We start from the raw sequence: 18,228 nt of genomic DNA on the forward strand, positions 1-18,228 counted from the left end.
CATCACACCAGGGGGAGGGGGTTGCTAAATGTGACCAGGTGTGACAAGGAGGGGTCAAACATTCGTGAAATTTGTGTGATGTAATTAATGGATGACCCCTTAGCAGGAAATCGACATTGTATGCATATTGCAAATGACCTAATGTGACTGAGAGTATGAAATGTTTCCTGCCTAAAAAGTACTGAATAACATTACGAACGTTGTGAAAAATAATTCTAAGCTTCGGTTACTATTTCAGAACCTGCCACTCCGCCGTCCGGCATTTCTCCACAACACATAATCACTTACGAAATTCTCGTTATGTTTGATTACGTTTATCGAACTAACCAAAGCTTTTGACTAAGTAAACAGCTGCGCATATTTAAAATATTTAAGTTTTAAACAACTTTTATTAAATTAATCAAAAGCAATTTATACATACACGTACCTAGCTTCTGTCCAACAAGTACACACCAAATGATCAACCTTAAATACAATAAAAACATTTTACAAGGTGTACCCCAAGGAAGTAACCTAGGTCCATTATTATTCTTAATTATATAGTAAATAATTAGGCTTACCTCCTGGGCTAGTATCCAACTCGGCTCCACTGAGGCTGTCGAAGGCGGACTTAAGGTACTTCTCTCGTCTGACAGCTGTGTCTATGCTCTCACACGATCCTGAGAGAGGGTTACGCTCCGCATTATCTCCTGATGGCGTCGAGACCTGGATAAAATATAGAAGATTATGTAATAATACCTTTTACGAGCAAGTGTGATGAAAATATAAATACAACTGAGCAACTGACCTCATCTTCATCCTCTTCGTGTCCCGAGCCGCTCAGCGAGGCCCCGGTGGCGGGCGGCGCCAGCCTGTCCCCGGCCCACTGTTTGGAGCGCCGCATTGACTGCCTAAGCTCCTCAGCGTCCATTGCGTTCACCATGAATTCTCTGTGGAAAAAAGTAGTTTAGATTGGGTGAAAGTACTAGTCAGGGTTCTTATGGAAGTTCATAATGTAGGTAAGCTAATATTGTAATTGTAGGTTTGACAACTGACGTAGATGGCGCTTTGTTGTCGTATACTTACAACTCATGCGGTGTTTAACGCAGATAGCTTTACGGCGCCACTATGTGTATATTTTTAACACGCTTTTATTAGGTCGACCTGTATGTAACTATGTAATGGAATCTAAGGTAACTAATTTAACCATCTTCCAAGGATCGTAGCGTCATGAAAATTGGCAGCTGTATGTAGTTCTTATGACAATACAATAATATGGTACTGTCGAACTGATCTGATGATGGAGCCGGAAGATATGAACCGAAACTTCATGATGGAACAAAGTCTTGTAATGAACTTTGACCACGATCAGGTTTCAAGGTTATAACAAACCTATAATAGGTTGACTTGGAAGTTTTTCAGTTATCTCAAATATATCCTGAGCAAAAAGAACAGCTTGGCCACGAAATGCATATTTTTGGTTAAAAAATAAAAGCGTGTTTTTCTAGAGTTTTTTAAACTATTAATTTATTTATTTATTTTATGTTTTAAGGGGTTTGGGTTTTGTTGATATAAAGCGTGGGGGGAGATCCCGCACGCTTTATATCAACCGAGTTATCGAACAATGAAACTGAGCCTTTATGGTTATTAGGACTAAATCTAAGGCAGGCGTGCTATCATTAACTAAATCTTCTTTAATTTAACAATCTCACTCATTACAATTGTAAACACAAAACAATATGGTCCTGATATATACTAGCAACTACTGCTGGAACAATTTTTTTGCGTTTTTACACAAATATAGGTCCAGCTCCAGCAGTAGTTGCCGGTCATTGTCTCTTAATCTATCTCTAATGGAATTATTAGTATTTATTTTACATTAAATTACTGTAAGCCTCTTTTTTTATGGTTACTGGTCAATCTTACCCAGGCGTATCATCGTCATTATTTCCAGGATAGTAGGTCGGTCGATTTCTCTCAGAGGATGAAGTTCGTTCGCCATCTGAGATGTCCTCTATATCCCCATCGTGCTCCGTTGACTCCTGTTCCTATAATAATCAATAGTCGTTTATATAACCTCGTAATGCCCAATGTACATTACAATGTATTCATTGCAATCTTAGTAGAACCTTTTATGAACCAAATAAAGTAGCATTTTTTTTGGTTTCATTGCTCTTTCAAACAAACGAAATTCATCCCAATTTACTTATTCAACAAGTTTCAAATTAAAAATAGGAAATGTTAGTTCAGAACCAATGAGAATTCAGTGTCCTGAAAAATCAATATTAATTACACTTTTTTTTTATTTAACATGAACCAAAAATAATAAAATTTAATTAATTCAACATAAAATAAATATTCATGACAATAACTCATTATATAATTTTAAAAGCAAATTAATTAACCCAAAATATTACAAAATTCTGTACAACCAGCAAAAGTAATCTAAAAAATTAAGAGTCACATGAAGTTAGCCGCCGCCATACAATCGAAATTACGCTCTGATTTTAAAACGACATGCTGAAGTAAAATGACACGTGGCATGAATACGGTACTCGGTACGGTTACTCTTTTAGGTATAGATTAACTGGAAGAGATCCCTCTTAGGCATAAGTTCGCCTTTGTACCAAACAATTATGTTCTAACTGATATAATCAATATTTATTTTTTCTTACTTATTTGAAAATTATAAATTGTAAGTAATACAAAGAAAACAGAGTAATTCGATGTTACACTCGCATAAGTTCTACTCGCCCAGATCATTTCAGTATATCGTATTAAAATGAGAGGGTAACTTAGATTGTATGGCGACGTCTAAGTTCTAATGACTAAGTTTTGTTAATTTGGAACCTCAACATCGGCTGCTGACTGTACGTTCCAAACCAAAAATAAAACAAAATAAAAAACCTCATATTTAAAACTGCCAAGCGACGAGTCGTCTGTGTGGTGGCGCGTGCGCGCCGTTGGCGGGGGCAGCTGCAGCGACACCTAGCGGCACGATAACGCAACTTAATTGTGAGAACTTAAAGAAAAGCGCCACCTAGCGCCGTGTAGATGCATTATTGTGAAACATGCCGAATTAAATATTGAAAAAGGTAAGACTGCTGAAATGTGAACAATAAATCATATGCCAATGCGACAGGAGCTCTGTTTTTCTGTGGAAAATGGTTACTACCATCTAGCGACCAAAACGTTTAATGACTTTAATGTTTTTTTTTTTGTAAATTGGTAGTAGACTATTGGTTGAAGCTCTCTAAGACCAAAAATATACTGATGTAATCTTTTCTATTTTGTGAAATGGCAGATATGTAGCCAAGAAATGTATGAATGATTCGATGAAATAAAAACAAAAACGTATACAAGCAACACAACATAAGCTTAAAGCGATACGACGAATTTTATTATATTATTTCTTACATTTTAATATTTTTTTATTTCTTTATTTCAACAACAATATACACCCTTCTTCAACCAAATCCTAATACTAGCTCGAATGAATTCATCTTGAATACAATCAACTTCTAGGCGCAAACCACACGGACAACACGATCTACCGCGGCGAGCGGGCCGTTATTAAAACTACATAATACTATAAACTACGTAATTAAAGTACATGAGTGTAAATAAAGCATGTGTCAGTGTGTAACTCGCCTTAATTACTTATACACCTCAGTTCTGCCCCTAGCGAAAACTTACAACTATAAAAATTAAACACAAAGCTACATTTGGATATCATGATATAATATATATAATGTACGGTGATTGATGACTGATAACATTACCAGTAGCAAAGATATTTAATGGTCAAAAGATATCAGACCTGCTAGCGTGAGTTGCGTTTTCGCGCGCGACTTCATACATCTCGCGCGACTGCAAGTATGTACTCGCGCGCGAGAACGCAATTCATGCTAGGCAGTCAGTTGAAATTTCTTCACTCCACCAGCTCAAACCGAAAAGTAAAATTAGCTTACTATAATAAGCTATAGTCAACAAACATAACTTTTGCTACTGGTTGCGACGGAATCACAAAGCATATGAAATAATGAAAATGATATATACACATAGCATAGGTAACATAAAAGCCCAAATAAAAATGCTGCAAAAATAAATTAAAATACTAATCTCTATGAAATGCTAGATGTCGTAAGTTTAATTTCGCGTAAATCAAGTTAAGATATGCATCTCATACTGCAATGTGTATGCTCTGGGCCAACTCTTATAAAAATTAATTTAAGTTGTCTTTGCCTAGCTGATCAACAGCAATTATTGGACCCGGGTATGTCCTTAAACTACGTCCAAAAGAGAGGTATATGGGCATTGTGAATGTCATCTCGCTTTGTGTGGTAGGGCACAGAACAGCGGATGTCATTCCAGATCTAGAGCAGAGCCCAACTGGGGAAGTACCTCCACCTTACAGAAAACCGCAGCCAAATAACACTAGACCCTAGTCATAGTGTTGTGTTCCTGCCGGTGAGTAAGGTTGCCAGAGCTCAACAAGGGTCCGGAGTGTTAGGGTCGGCAGTATGTAACAACACGGAGTTGCAGGCGTCCATAGGCTACGGAGACTGCTTACCATCACACGGGCCGTATGCTTATTTGCCACCGACGTAGTATAGAAAGGCAAAGACCGTTTTTATTTTTAACAAGTATAAAATTTTCCAGATTCAAAAAGCATTTGGTTTGCATATATTCATACAACACAATTAACTGATTATTTTACTAATGAACGCGTGATGTTTTCTCATGCCTTAAAATAAATATTTTTTTAATTTTATTCTTACTTCAAAAAAAAAAGGACATAAGGCTACGATAATGATGCATGACAATGAAAGACATCGCAATCATACAAGCCATTAACATAACAAAAAAGCCCAAAACAAAATGCCGCGAAAAAACCAAAAAAAAAAACCTTCTCCAGCCTCGGCGAAATGGTCAAAATGTCATATGTTTTACGCATGGTCGCGTCGAAGTTGCGAAACAGCGCTTCCACGCGCGGCAGCTGCGACAGGTTGAGCGATTTCGGCCTCTAGTGTCAAGGGAATAAACCACAACCAGGTGAACTAAGGCTGTATATAATATATACAGGTTTAAAGTGGGTCGTTTCATTGATCTGTTTAAACGCGCATGTATTATGTACATTTACCCAGTGCTTAGTAAAAAAGTATACAACTGGCCAAGAATAGTTATTTGTTTTGTCAAGGGGGTAAAGTTGATGTTTAAAGTTGATGTTAAATTTAAGGTTCGAGAAGTGGAATCTTGAGCGCTGCGAGGGTTGAAAATACTTTGCCTCCGAGTGGCACAACATTTTTCACCACACCAATGCGGCGAAAATACTAACTATGAAATATACGTCAAAAAAAATGTATCCTTCAAAATCATCATTTAAGTCAATCCTACCAGCGAAAATGAGGAAACAAGTCAAAATTTGCTTCTGATAACTTTGTCCCACATGGGGATAAAATGCAACTTTCGCATTAGTTTTTGAACAATCAAAAGGACCTTTACCAGTTGGTGTAGTGAAAAAATATTTGATCGATGAACAGGGACACGATGTATACTTTTCTTAATACATCAACCCAGTGATTTCATCCACATGCGCGTTTACCGTAATTTTTTATGATGCCATGGACGAATATGTGCGTTTTTCAGCACAGTGAAAAACAATTATATTAAGTAAATAGCAAAAACACTTGTGAATTCATTAATAAGGCTATAGAGATTGTTAATAATTAATCGAACAAGAAACAACTCACTTTATGGTAGTAAAAAAAATAACACCACATCCATATAAAATTTAAAAAAATAGACAAAAATAAACCAACACCTCAATAATTGAGTGAGTTAGAAAAATAAAAGTGACTTGGCATCATGCATTAAAGTATTATTTTAGGAGAATATGTACAACTATGATTATACATAATAAATTCAGTATGTGCTCTTGTGGGAACATAGTTCATATACGGCGTAGATAATTTAAAAAAGAGGTGGATTTTCACAGTAAATTTACTGTCATCTTTCGACACATGATGAAAACTTTTAGAACGCTATTTGACATTGATCCATATTTTTTCAATGATATGTGTAAAATTTGTTAAATATCAAAAAGGCGCCATCTAATAAATCAAATGCCAAAGGTATGGCGGCATCGCTTGGAGTGATGGCATCACAACCTTTAGCCGATGCCCGGTAAGATGGCACCACTTTATGATATTTAAAAAATTTAACACATATCAGTGAAAAATAAGGTTCAAAGTCAAATGGTGATCTAAAAGTTTTAATCATGTGTCGAAAGATGCCAGTAAATTTGCTGTGGCTACAAAATTTTCCTTAACAATCATCTCTATTTCAAATTCTCTTTGATATGCAGTAACCGTCATCAATTTTTAGTAAGTAATTGGGCATGGTGTTAGAATCCCATACCATCCGGGAGACAAGGGCTGAACTGCTGGGACTGAACGTGTCTCGCGTAGTGATGTCATCAAAATGGCTGCCACAGCGGTAGAAAAGTTAAAATTGCGCCCAAACTATGTATCAAATGAAAGCAGATCAAATAAGCTACATTTGGTTAATATTCCAAAAATATGTAGCTAAAAGTTGGTGAAGGTTACCTTCTATATCTTCGACCGTTTCCCGTAAGACAAGATAAATAGCCGGGTCCACACAGAGAGCATATGCGCGAGGCAATTTCGGCCAGTGTAGACGTGCCTCGGCCGAGACTACTAATAAGACTGTAAATTCCAAAATTATCGATTATTTTGTATAGTGTGTACCTGTTTGTTGACGATGTCGCGTCGCTTGTCGCCGTACCGCGTGTCAGTGCCGCTGTCGAGCGAGCTGTCTTTTGAGCCGTCCGAATCGCCACGTTTGTCTGTACATAAATAGTAATTACGTTGTGTATTAAATAAAAACATTTTAAGAATGAATTTACTTTGCCATATGTGACATGGTATTAAAAAAATTTTAAGTTAAAAAAATAGTATATCTATGCACAATTTCAAAACTTCCCTATTTTCCCGTCAAGGCGGAATATTTCCGGGTATAATCCCACCTAGGAAAAAAATCTGGGAAGGGCACATCACTAGAGCCGGCGTAACTTTATTTGGCGTTAATAAGCACATTGTAATATGCCTAGTTGAATAATAAAGTATCTCAGACCAATTGTCGAATGTGTGACGAAGAGGAAGAGACAGCAGTACCTAAGCAAGCTATCTGGAATTAAAGGAATTCAAAATGCCACGAGCTCCAACATCAGGCACATGCAGCTCAAAAAAGCTCTTCAGTATCTGACGGATTTTTCCTAAGGAAGCAACTACACAAAATATACCTGTGGGTCGGAGTGTATCGGCTCCCGTGTGTGCAAGGGCCCCGAAAGTTATAAGATAAGATGTTAGTCCAGTAGTTACCGTTGGGCTGTATCCGCCGCGCCCACTTGCCTCGCGCGGGCGGGTCGGGCGCGGGCGACTCGGCGACCAGCTCGTCGCCGAGACTCTTCTTGGCCCACGACGGCAAGCGCCCGATACGGAGCCTGCCACCAACACAAGCATTCATATTTATTTAGGAGCTATATCTGACACTTATATTAATAATGCCACTTATATTGTAATTTTATTGTAATATGGATCATTTGTTATCTGCATGTAATAAAGAATTTAATTGAATTATATGCCTATCACTTTCACACTTACATAAATAAATAAATATAAATATTATAGGACATTATTACACAAATTGACTAAATCCGACAGTAAGCTCAATAAGGTTTGTGTTGAGGGTACTTAGACAACGATATATATAATATATAAGTATTTATAATACTTAAATACATAGAAAACACCCATGACTCAGGAACAAATATCCATGCTCATCACACGAATAAATGCCCTTACCAGGATTTGAACCCGGGACCATCGGCTTCAGGGTCATTACCAACGAGGCCAGACCGGTAGTCAAAATAAAAGTAAAAAACCCTTGACTTTGACCCTCAACTGGCTTAAGGAGCCATTGGAGGGTAGATGAAAACATTACATGATCAAATAATGTAGGTTAAAGTCAGGTCGTTCAGTGACAGATCCAGGCGGTTTTGTATTTGGTTGGTTAACCAATAAATGTTATAACTACCCGAAAATGTACAAATTGTTTACTTTTATTTAAATATCTAAAGATATAGAGTATAGTTGCCAAGCGGACCCCAAACTCCCATAAGCCGTGGCGAAAACCCGAGACGAACGCAAAGATAATGATAATTGATGATAGCGAGTCTCCTGCTCGTTTTCTAGCAAAGTTTACGAATACTATTTTTTCTTCATCTTGAATCATACCAAACAGAATTTAGAAAAGAGGCGTATAGTCAAAGTAAATTTTGTTGTCAACTTTTACTGCCATCTTTCGATACAGGACTAAAACTCCTAGAATGACAAATGGCTATTTGACCCATGTTCTTTCACTGCTGTGTTAAATATCGAATCGTCATAACTATTTATTGTGTCTAATATTGTAAACTACCTACTCATTAAGTGAAATGTAAATTTCTTTTGAGTAAATAAATGTCTTTAACCAGAAATATCAAACGGTGTCGCAATCTACTCGAGTATAGGCCAAAGATATATCGCCATCTATTCGAGCATATTTTTTTCTTGATTATGCGAGGCACGTTTTTAGGGTTCCGTACCCAATGGGTAAAACGGGACCCTATTACTAAGACTCCGCTGTCCGTCCGTCCGTCCGTCTGTCACCAGGCTGTATCTCATGAACCGTGATAACTCCTCTGGAGTTGCAAGCGTACATAGGCTACGGAGACTGCTTACCGTCGGGTGGGCCGTATGCTTGTTTGCCACCGATGTAGTATAAGAAAAGAAGTGTTTTTTTTTGGGTTCCGTACCCAAAGTGTCAAAACTTGACCCTATTACTAAGACTCAACTGTCCATCTGTCTGTCTCTATCAGGCTGTATCTCATGAAACGCGATGGTTAGACAGTTGAAATTTTCACAGATGATGTATTTCTGTTGCCGCTATAACAACTAAAAAGTACGGAACTCTCGGTGAGCGAGTCCGACTCGCACTTGTCCGGTTTTTTTCTTAGATTTTATTTATCTCATACGGAGTTTATGATTATACTTACGTATAGTCAGGTACGACGGGCGTAGCGAATTTGTCATCTAATAATTCCCGTGGCGGCGAGCCGAGATGTGAATCCGTTTCACTTTCTACGCCGCTCACTCCGTTAGATGGCGCGACTCGTCTGAAAAAGAAAAACAATTGTAAACACTATTTTATAAGTTAAATGTAACTAACAACTATGGATTTATATACGAAATAAAATTATTTAATTATTTATAAGAAAGAATTCACTAAGTTCATCATGTATAAAAAATATTAGTGACATTTTACTATTTCACGATAACTCTAAATGTTTCTTTACTAAATATTATAGGACAATCTTACAAAAATCGACTTAGCCCCATAGTAAGCTCAACAAGGCTTGGGTTGTGGGTACCAGACAACGATATATTTATATAATAGATAACTATAGATAAATACTTAAATATATAGAAATAACTCAGGAACAAGTGTCTGCGTTGAACACCCAACTAATACCGTAACCGGGATTTGAACCAGGGATCTCCGGCTTTATAGGCAGGATCACTACAGACTAAGCTATGCATGAAAAAATATAATAAATGTTATAACTCCTCAATAAATGAAAAAGTATTATAAATTATAATTATAACTCCTCACTAAAGGAAAAAAGTATTAATAAATGTTATAATTACTCTACAAGCACCTGCTGCAGATACTGTCTAGTGGGACTGCCTCAAGGCATTAAGTCTGCTTATTGTACGTTATACTTGTATTTGTGCAATAAAGTTTAAAATAAAATAAATAATAATTACCCTCAACACAAGCCTTCTTGAGCTTACTGTGGGGCTTAGTCAGTCTGTGTAAGAATGCCCTATAATATTTATTTTATAATTATAACTGCTCAATAAATGAAAAAACTAGTTGCTCTGTGAGCTATACACCTCACAAGTCCAAAAACATAATCAATAAAAAATGTAAGCCCAACATCGAATCTGCTTACAACATTTTAGGAAAATCGGTTGGGAAATGCGACCTGTAGAATGTCCAGGAGAGCAGCTGGAGAGATATAAAATCTGGGGGCACAGATATAAAAACAGAATGACTTGGCCATCTCATGATAACATAATGTAACACTCACAAGTAATTAATAATCTATTAAATTAGATTGTTTAGTGCGATTGCCAAGTCAATCAGTTTATTTAAAACATTTTTTAGGGTTCCGTACCCAAAGGGTAAAACGGGACCCTACTACTAAGACTCCGCTGTCCGTCCGTCCGTCCGTCTGTCACCAGGCTGTATCTCATGAGCCGTGATAGCTAGAGTTGAAATTTTCTCAGATGATGTATTTTTGTTGCCGCTATAACAACAAATACTAAAAAGTACGGAACCCTCGGTGGGCGAGTCCGACTCGCACTTGTCCGGTTTTTTTTTTATATCGATATGGTCTCTATAAAATGTTGTTAGGTTATCTAATTACGTAATAACTTAAGACAGAAGGTCCCTTAAGTAGGGACTGAATAAATTAACCGACTCGGTACTACATGGATCTCACTACTTTTTACGATAGAAGAACTGAGTTGTGAGACTTTTTTTTTTTGCAAGTTATGTTTTTGATGGCATATTTTTTTCCCAAGCGGAAACGGAGACCTCCAGGCTCACTGGAACAAATATTTTTAGGATACTCACTTGCCCTGCCGTATGGCCTGCTGAGCCAGCCGCGCCCGCATGGTGACCACCATGTCGTGCGGCACGCGCCACACGAACACGCAGCCGTCGCCCGACGCCGAGACCAGGTGCTGGCAGTCCGGCGTGAACCTGGAAAAATACATTTTATTATAAGGGAGTAAGATCCAATATGGAGTGGCGTTACAGAGTAGCGTTGGCTGTACAATTGGCTACTTGACAATTTTTAACCGACTTCAAGATTTCAAAAGGAGGAGTTATCAATTCGGTTGTGTTTTTTTTTTAAATGTTTGTTACTCCAAAGCTCCGTCATTTCTACACCGATTTTGAAAATTATTTTTTTGTATGAATATATACACAGATTGCTCCCGTTTTTATCAAAACTCAGTTCTGATGATGGGATCCATGAGGAATCGAGGGAACGAGGGGATTTTTGTATTTTCTTTAACAAATCAAGCATTTACATTTAAAAGGTGACATTTAATGAACTGGAACTGTTGATGATGATCAGAATGGAACTCTTCAACGACGCATAGTACACGTTTGGCTATTTGTCCTCTTCGCTGTGTTTGTTAAGCAAATTCGATTTTCAAGACAATTTTTTGTCAAGTTCGAATTCTGACGATGGGGTCCATGAGGAATCGAGGGAACTCCTCAAATGTTAAAGGCATATATATATATATATATATATATATATATATATATATATATATAGTGATCTTAGTATTTTCATCAACAAATCAAGTATTTACATTTGGTGAAGTGGAACTGCTGATGATGAACAGAACGGAACTCTTCAACGATGTTTACGTTTGGCAATTTGTTCTCTTTTCATGTTTGTCAAATGAAACAACTTAAATGTGTCAAGTGACAAAAAAAGTTACCTCCTTTTCTACATATTCTACATACTACGTAGGACGCTGTCTTTTAATTTCATTGTATGAAATCCAAAATCAACAATAAACGTTCTTTCGCCGGTCTCCCTCATTAAAAATGGTTTTTTATTCTTAAAAATTACTGGTAAATAATGTCAAACGATCTTGACTTCCCTGGGGATCAAATGTCTATATAGGACTCATGGCATTTAAGCAACACAAACGTCGGAAATGAGATTTAAAGTCTGACGCTCGCACTCGACGATTGAAACGCCTCTAACAAAATGATAATGTAATGTGACATCACATTATATTAGACTGTCCTTAATGTATGGAAGATCAAGAGAATTGCTATTTTGACCCTGAAATATTGCGTTTATGTATATAGTTGTCATACAATTTATTTTTCTATAAAATGTAAAGAATCGAATGGTACCATTTTCTTTTTACATTTTGAAAATTAAAACATTTTTTTTTAGACTTTGGGCCAATGTATTTTATTATTATTATTATTATTTATTAATCAGGCAGGCAGTTGAAACAACTGATAGTTGCCTGTATCTGAGTGATCTTCACTTAATATGTATTCTTTGCGCTGGTTAAGTATTTGTCTAGTCTGTTGTTAAACTGATTGACATTCAGTGCTGAGACCACATCTTCTGGTAGTTTGTTCCATGCTTTGACCACTCTGTTGCTGAGAAAATGTCTGCGGGGGTTGTTTTTAGACAGTTCAGATATTAACTTATATTGGTGGCCTCGCAGACGGGTGTTACTATTGCGCTTGTACAGGTCTTCAAACTGGTCTATATCGTAGTGTCTCGTCAGAATCTTAAACGTTTCAATCAGGTCTCCGCGCTCTCGGCGATCTTTTAATGTTGTGAGCTTCAGCACTTTAAGTCTTTCTTCATAAGACATGTTTTTTAGTTGTTTCGGTATTTTTGTGAAACTACGTTGCACTTTCTCAAGCATCTCAACATCTTTGACGAAATAAGGACTCCAGACTTGAAAAGCATACTCTAAGATGGGTCTAACATATGTCTTATATATCTTAAGCATGAGTTCTGGCGTTAGGATTCTTAAGGCTTTTCTAGCGAGGTAGATCAAGGATTTAGCTCTTTTGGTAATGGTTGTGAGATGTTCTTCCCATTTGAGGTTTTCAGTAATTTTGACTCTCAAGTCCGTTTGCACTTTAACTGGTGTAAGTTTGGTTCCTTCTAGGGCGTAGCTAAGATGTGGATTGCGGTTACCAACTTGTAGCACTGTACATTTTTCAGTATTCAGACTTATAAACCATTCCTTTGACCATTTTGCTATCTCGTCTAGATCTTTTTGGAGTCGGTCGAAGTCGTGTAGAGGGTTAGAAAATATCTTCGTGTCGTCGGCAAAGATACTGACGTTACAATGGAGATTATGAGGCAGGTCAAATGTGTATATTATATACAGCACAGGTCCAAGGACAGATCCTTGAGGCACACCGCTGTGAATTTTTCGCTGCTTTGACAGCGTATCACCAACTCTTACACGGAAGGTTCTTTCTTGAAGGAACGCCTCAACCCAGCTGAGAAGCCTTCCTCGTATACCCACGAATTCTAATTTTTGTAACAGTCTTGTTGTAGGGACTTTGTCAAATGCTTTCTCGTAGTCTAGGTAAATGATATCTACAGGTTCTCCGTCGTTGTAGCTCTTGGTCCAGGACGAGAGACACGAGAGCAGGTTTGAGACTGAAGATCGGCGTGGACAAAAGCCGTGCTGCTGGTCACTTATCACTTTATGCTGGTTGAGGAAGTTCCTTATGTGTTTAACTACGATCTTTTCCATTAATTTACACACTACACTCGTTAGGCTGATTGGTCTATAGTTAGCTGGTTCCAGTTTATTACCCTTTTTGAATATTGGTGTTACAATAGCAGTTTTCCATTGTTTTGGTAAGATTCCAGAATCGTAAGATTGTTGCATCATGTTAGCTAGTGAGTCCGCCACATCACAGTTCTTTAATAATATAACAGGGATGTTGTCTGGTCCTGACGAGGAATCCGCTCTCATCTCTTTGATCGATTGTCTTACTTTATCTGCTGTAAAGTCTATGTCAGTGATGGGATCGTCTATTCTAAGATGTGGTTCTAAGATAGGTAGTTCGCCTTGTGGTTCCTTTTGGAAGACACCTGCGAATTGATTTGCAAACACTTCTGCAATTTCTGTGTTTTGTGTCACAGTTTCCCCTTTATTGTTACGAAGTGCCGTTGGTACGCTAACCTTAGTTTATTTGTTTATAATCTCAATATGTCTTTTTAAATTCCACTTTTTTTATAATAGATATGTCATTTTTTATCCATTTATCTAAATTTTGTTATAATATTCAACATTTGTCAAGTACCCAATTATGACTGCACGAGAAAACGTTATATTATAAACTAGAAAAACGATCAGCTAACCGATTTTTTGTACTCTGACGTAGTATTTCGATAACACTCAATACAAATTATTTATTATTTAATGTGTGTGTACACAAAACGTACGACATATGTACAGACAACAGCAGCAAGAAAAGAATAGATCATTAAGTGTGCATCACGAAATGGACCCAACTCAGCATAGGTAATGCTAGCTATAAAGCGCTGGTCTATAAATAAATTACATAAATAGGAACTGTATGCCTAACAAGTAACAACACCAATTATTTACAAGCCGCAAAACTAAAATATCACATGCATTTCAAGCAAATGCAAACGTACCTACAAAAAGCATTTATTCTTCTTCTTCCTCGCGTCGTCCCGGCATTTTGCCCCAGCTCATAGAACCCTGGGGTTCGCTTGACAACTATTCCCAAGATTTGGCGTAGACACTAGTTTTTACGAAAGCAACTGCCATCTGACCTTCCCACCCGTATTGGGCCTTATTGGGGTTAGTCCGGTTTCCTCACGATGTTTTCCTTCGCCGAAAAGCGTCTGGTGAATATCAAATGATATTTCGTACATAAGTTCCTAAAAACTCATTGGTACGCAAAGCACTAATAGCGGCAGAACAATAATGTTTTGTGTTCATGTAACTGCATAAGTTATGTTGCAAGACCAAAATAATCGAGCTAAATAAACCTGTTAATAAGCCTTACCTGAGTCCAGTGACTATTTCGGAATGCCCATACATTGTCGCCATACACTCCCCAGAGTAGTAGTCGTAAACGCTCAGCACTTTGTCCGTACACGAAGTAGCGAGGTAGATGCCACTATTGTCTAACGCCACCTGATAAAAAATATTTTCACTTTTCAAATGCACAAGTTACAATAAATAAAACCGGCCAAGTGCGAGTCGGACCCGTGCACGATGGGTTCCGTATCATTAAGCAGAAAACGGCAATAAAAATCACTTTTTCACCACACCAACTGGTAAAGGCCCACTTGATTGTAAAAAACGGATAAGAAAGTTGCATTTTATCCACATGTGGGGCAAAGTAATCAGATGCAAATTTTGTGTTGTTTTCTTATGTTAGCTAGTTGATTTGACTTTTAAATAATGGTTCTGAATGATTAATTTTTTTACGTTCATTTGAATTTTTTGGTATTTCATAGTTATTATTTTCCTCGCGTTGGTGTGGTGAAAAATGTTGTGTTTCACTCGGAGGCAAAGTTTGTATAACCCTCGTGCCTTGAAACCCTCGCAACGCTCAAGATTCCACTTCTGGAACCACTCGCTACGCTCGTGGTTCAATTTTAGAATCTTTCGCTTGCTCGGGTATCAATATTAGCACGAGCCGTTAAACAACAACTTTGCCCCCTTATAAAACAAATAACTATTGTTGCATGGGAGCACCACTTAAATATTTATTTTATTCTATTTTTATTATTTGTTGTTATAGCGGCAACTGAAATACTGTGAAAATTTCAACTGTCTAACTATCGCGTTTCATGAGATACAGCCTGATACAGACAGACAGACGGATAGTCATCACAGGCCTTTGCGTCTATTGCAGACGATTTAAGCATTGCTGTTTAGACAACGGGTTTGGTGACTGTGGAGGCCGATGCGTGAGCGGCACGACCTCCCACATTTTTGGCAGAGAAAGCTCATGCCACCTGAGGTTCCAGTCCCGATTTGCTTTCTGCGACACCTTCTGCTATCTAACGTAGTAAACCAGGCTTGGTCGCATAGCTTTCTCCCCTCCACAACACGCTTGCGCCATCCATCACGGTCCTCAGCTAAAGTTTCCCAGGCATGGTGGTCGATTTCAAATGCTGACATGTCTCGCTTAACACAGTCTTTAAAGCGCAGCATCGGTCTTCCAACGTTCCTTTTAGCATACGCAACTGCACCAAGCAAGACACGTCGAGGTATTCTAGAGGATTCCATCCGGTGCACATGCCCCAGCCACCGCAAGCGTCTCTGTTTGAGAAGAGCGGCAAGACTGGGCAGCTGCGCTTTTTCAAGAACCCTCTGATTTGTCACTTTGTCCTGCCAAGTTATGCCTAAAGTGTTGCGTAGACAGCGCATGTGAAAAGTGTTGAGCCGTCGCTCCTGTTTTGCATACGTCGTCCAGGTTTCTGCTCCGTACAAGAGTATACTTAGAACGCAAGTCTGGTATACTATCATCTTGGTTCTAACAGTGAGGTGTTTGTTACACCACACCCTTGAACGTAGCCTCCCGAACATGGTCGCTGCTTTGCCAATACGAATATCGATCTCTGCATCAAGCGAGAGATTGTTTGACACAGTCGACCCAAGGTAGCAAAACTTATTGACGACTTCCAGAGCGGTGCCATCCACCAGTATTACGACGACACGGATACGTTAGACGGATAGTGGAGTCTTAGTAATAGGGTCAAAATTTTACGCTTTGGGTACGGAACCCTAAAAATACTTCTTTTCTTATACTACGTCGGTGGCAAACAAGCATACGGCCCGCCCGATGGTAAGCAGTCTCCGTAGCCTATGTACGCTTGCAACTCCAGAGGAGTTACATGCGCGTTGCCGACCCTAAACCATTGTAAGTGATCACCTACCTAGAATGTCAAAGTATTCCCTCTTTACCTATTTTACCAGGATTTCATCATCAGATCCTAACTTGATAATGATAATAATGAGACCAAATGCGAAGGGCTGGTAAAATAAAATGCCCTTTGAAACAAATTAATGTCCCAAATGGAAAAATCGAGACACAAGAAATATCCCGACTAATTTAAATTCCCTTTCTTCGAAATTTTCATGTTGTTTCAAAAAAACGTCTGAATTCTGGGACTACTTTCTCTTTCGTTCCCTTTTTTAGGGTTCCGTAGTCAACTAGGAACCCTTATAGTTTCGCCATGTCCGTCTGTCTGTCTGTCTGTCCGAGGCTTTGCTCCGTGGCCGTTAGTACTAGAAAGCTGAAATTCAGCATGGATATATAAATCAATAAAGCCGACAAAGTCGTACAATAAAATCTAAATATTTAATTTTTTTGAGGGTACCTCCCCTACACGTAAAGCGGGGGTGAATTTTTTTTTTGCTTCAACCCTACAGTGTGGGGTATCGTTGGAAAGGTTTTTCAAAACTAATAAGGGTCTTCAACAAACATTTTTTGATAAAGTGAATATATTCGGAGATAATCGCTCCGAAAGAAAAAGAAAATGTGTCCCCCCCCCCTCTAACTTTTGAACCATAGGTCCAAAAAATATGAAAAAAATCGTGGTAGTAGAGTTTAAGAAAGACATTAAATGAAAACTAGCGGACATGATCAGTTAAGCTGTTTTTGAGTTATCGCAAAAAGTTTCCCCTTCATAGTAAAAAGACTTACTTTAATTAGACTGATTATGCAAATTTGCCTATTTGTTTAACTCGAGTGAAAGGTACCGTTTCATGCCTTGGTTAACAATTTACTATACTTTAAGGTCCAGTTTAGCTTATTGTGACGGAAGAGTAACTACGGAACCCTACACTGAGCGTAGCCCGACATGCTCTTGGCCGGTTTTTATATTGTAAGGTAATATTACCTTTATGAGCGTCCCGTCGTCAGCTGTGGTTCCTCTGAAGGTTTTTGTGTGTCGGCCGTTGGAAGCGCTGTACACCCTGACGTTTCGATCCTGAAAATATAAATAATACATATATTGAACACACTAATTATATAATAATCTATGTGTAAGTAAGTAAGTAAATATTCTTTATAGTGTGCACTATGTACATGCATTTAAAAATAAACAGATAGACAGGAAATGAAAAAACACGTAAAAGTTATGTTAAGTTGTACGTGTATATTGATTACCTAATGACTAGATGAGTATGCTTTCAATATACTAGCACATTAACTTCATCATAGACATGTAGTGTGTGTACTACGACTTACCCACACACGTGCATGGCTTAGTATATAATGGCATGTACTTGTTATTTAGGACACAATAAACCTATACTCCAGCCGAATTAATTATCCTTTTCTCCAATATGCTCCGTAATGTTCACCTTATCGTAGCAAAAATAGTACGGGAAGTTCTTCATTATGGTCAAGCTCAAATAAAAAATAAATAAAATCATTATTGTCGTGTTTTAGTGGACGGGAAGTTATAACTGTATTGTTTTTTACTTTTTAATAGTACATTATTGCAGTAAGTGAGTTTCGATTTTGTCGGACGACGCGAAGCGGAGTGTT

The 18,228-nt window shown here is 38.0% G+C and overlaps 1 protein-coding gene across 1 annotated transcript in view; it reads right to left on the reverse strand.

The window, feature by feature from the left end:
* Positions 1-18,228, reverse strand: part of LOC133532998 (mitogen-activated protein kinase-binding protein 1) — a 148,364-nt gene that overhangs the window by 27,178 nt on the left and 102,958 nt on the right. The window contains exons 17-27 of the mRNA XM_061871904.1: positions 17,576-17,665; positions 14,725-14,855; positions 10,744-10,872; positions 9,098-9,217; positions 7,383-7,504; positions 6,750-6,847; positions 4,889-5,005; positions 2,887-2,967; positions 1,906-2,027; positions 788-929; positions 561-705 (exon numbers count right to left, since the gene is read on the reverse strand). Of these exons, the coding sequence (XP_061727888.1) occupies positions 561-705; positions 788-929; positions 1,906-2,027; positions 2,887-2,967; positions 4,889-5,005; positions 6,750-6,847; positions 7,383-7,504; positions 9,098-9,217; positions 10,744-10,872; positions 14,725-14,855; positions 17,576-17,665 (1,297 nt within the window). The remainder of the gene's footprint in view (positions 1-560; positions 706-787; positions 930-1,905; positions 2,028-2,886; positions 2,968-4,888; positions 5,006-6,749; positions 6,848-7,382; positions 7,505-9,097; positions 9,218-10,743; positions 10,873-14,724; positions 14,856-17,575; positions 17,666-18,228) is intronic.

The sequence above is a fragment of the Cydia pomonella genome, chromosome 28, assembly GCF_033807575.1.
Source record: "Cydia pomonella isolate Wapato2018A chromosome 28, ilCydPomo1, whole genome shotgun sequence".
NCBI lineage: Eukaryota > Metazoa > Arthropoda > Insecta > Lepidoptera > Tortricidae > Cydia > Cydia pomonella.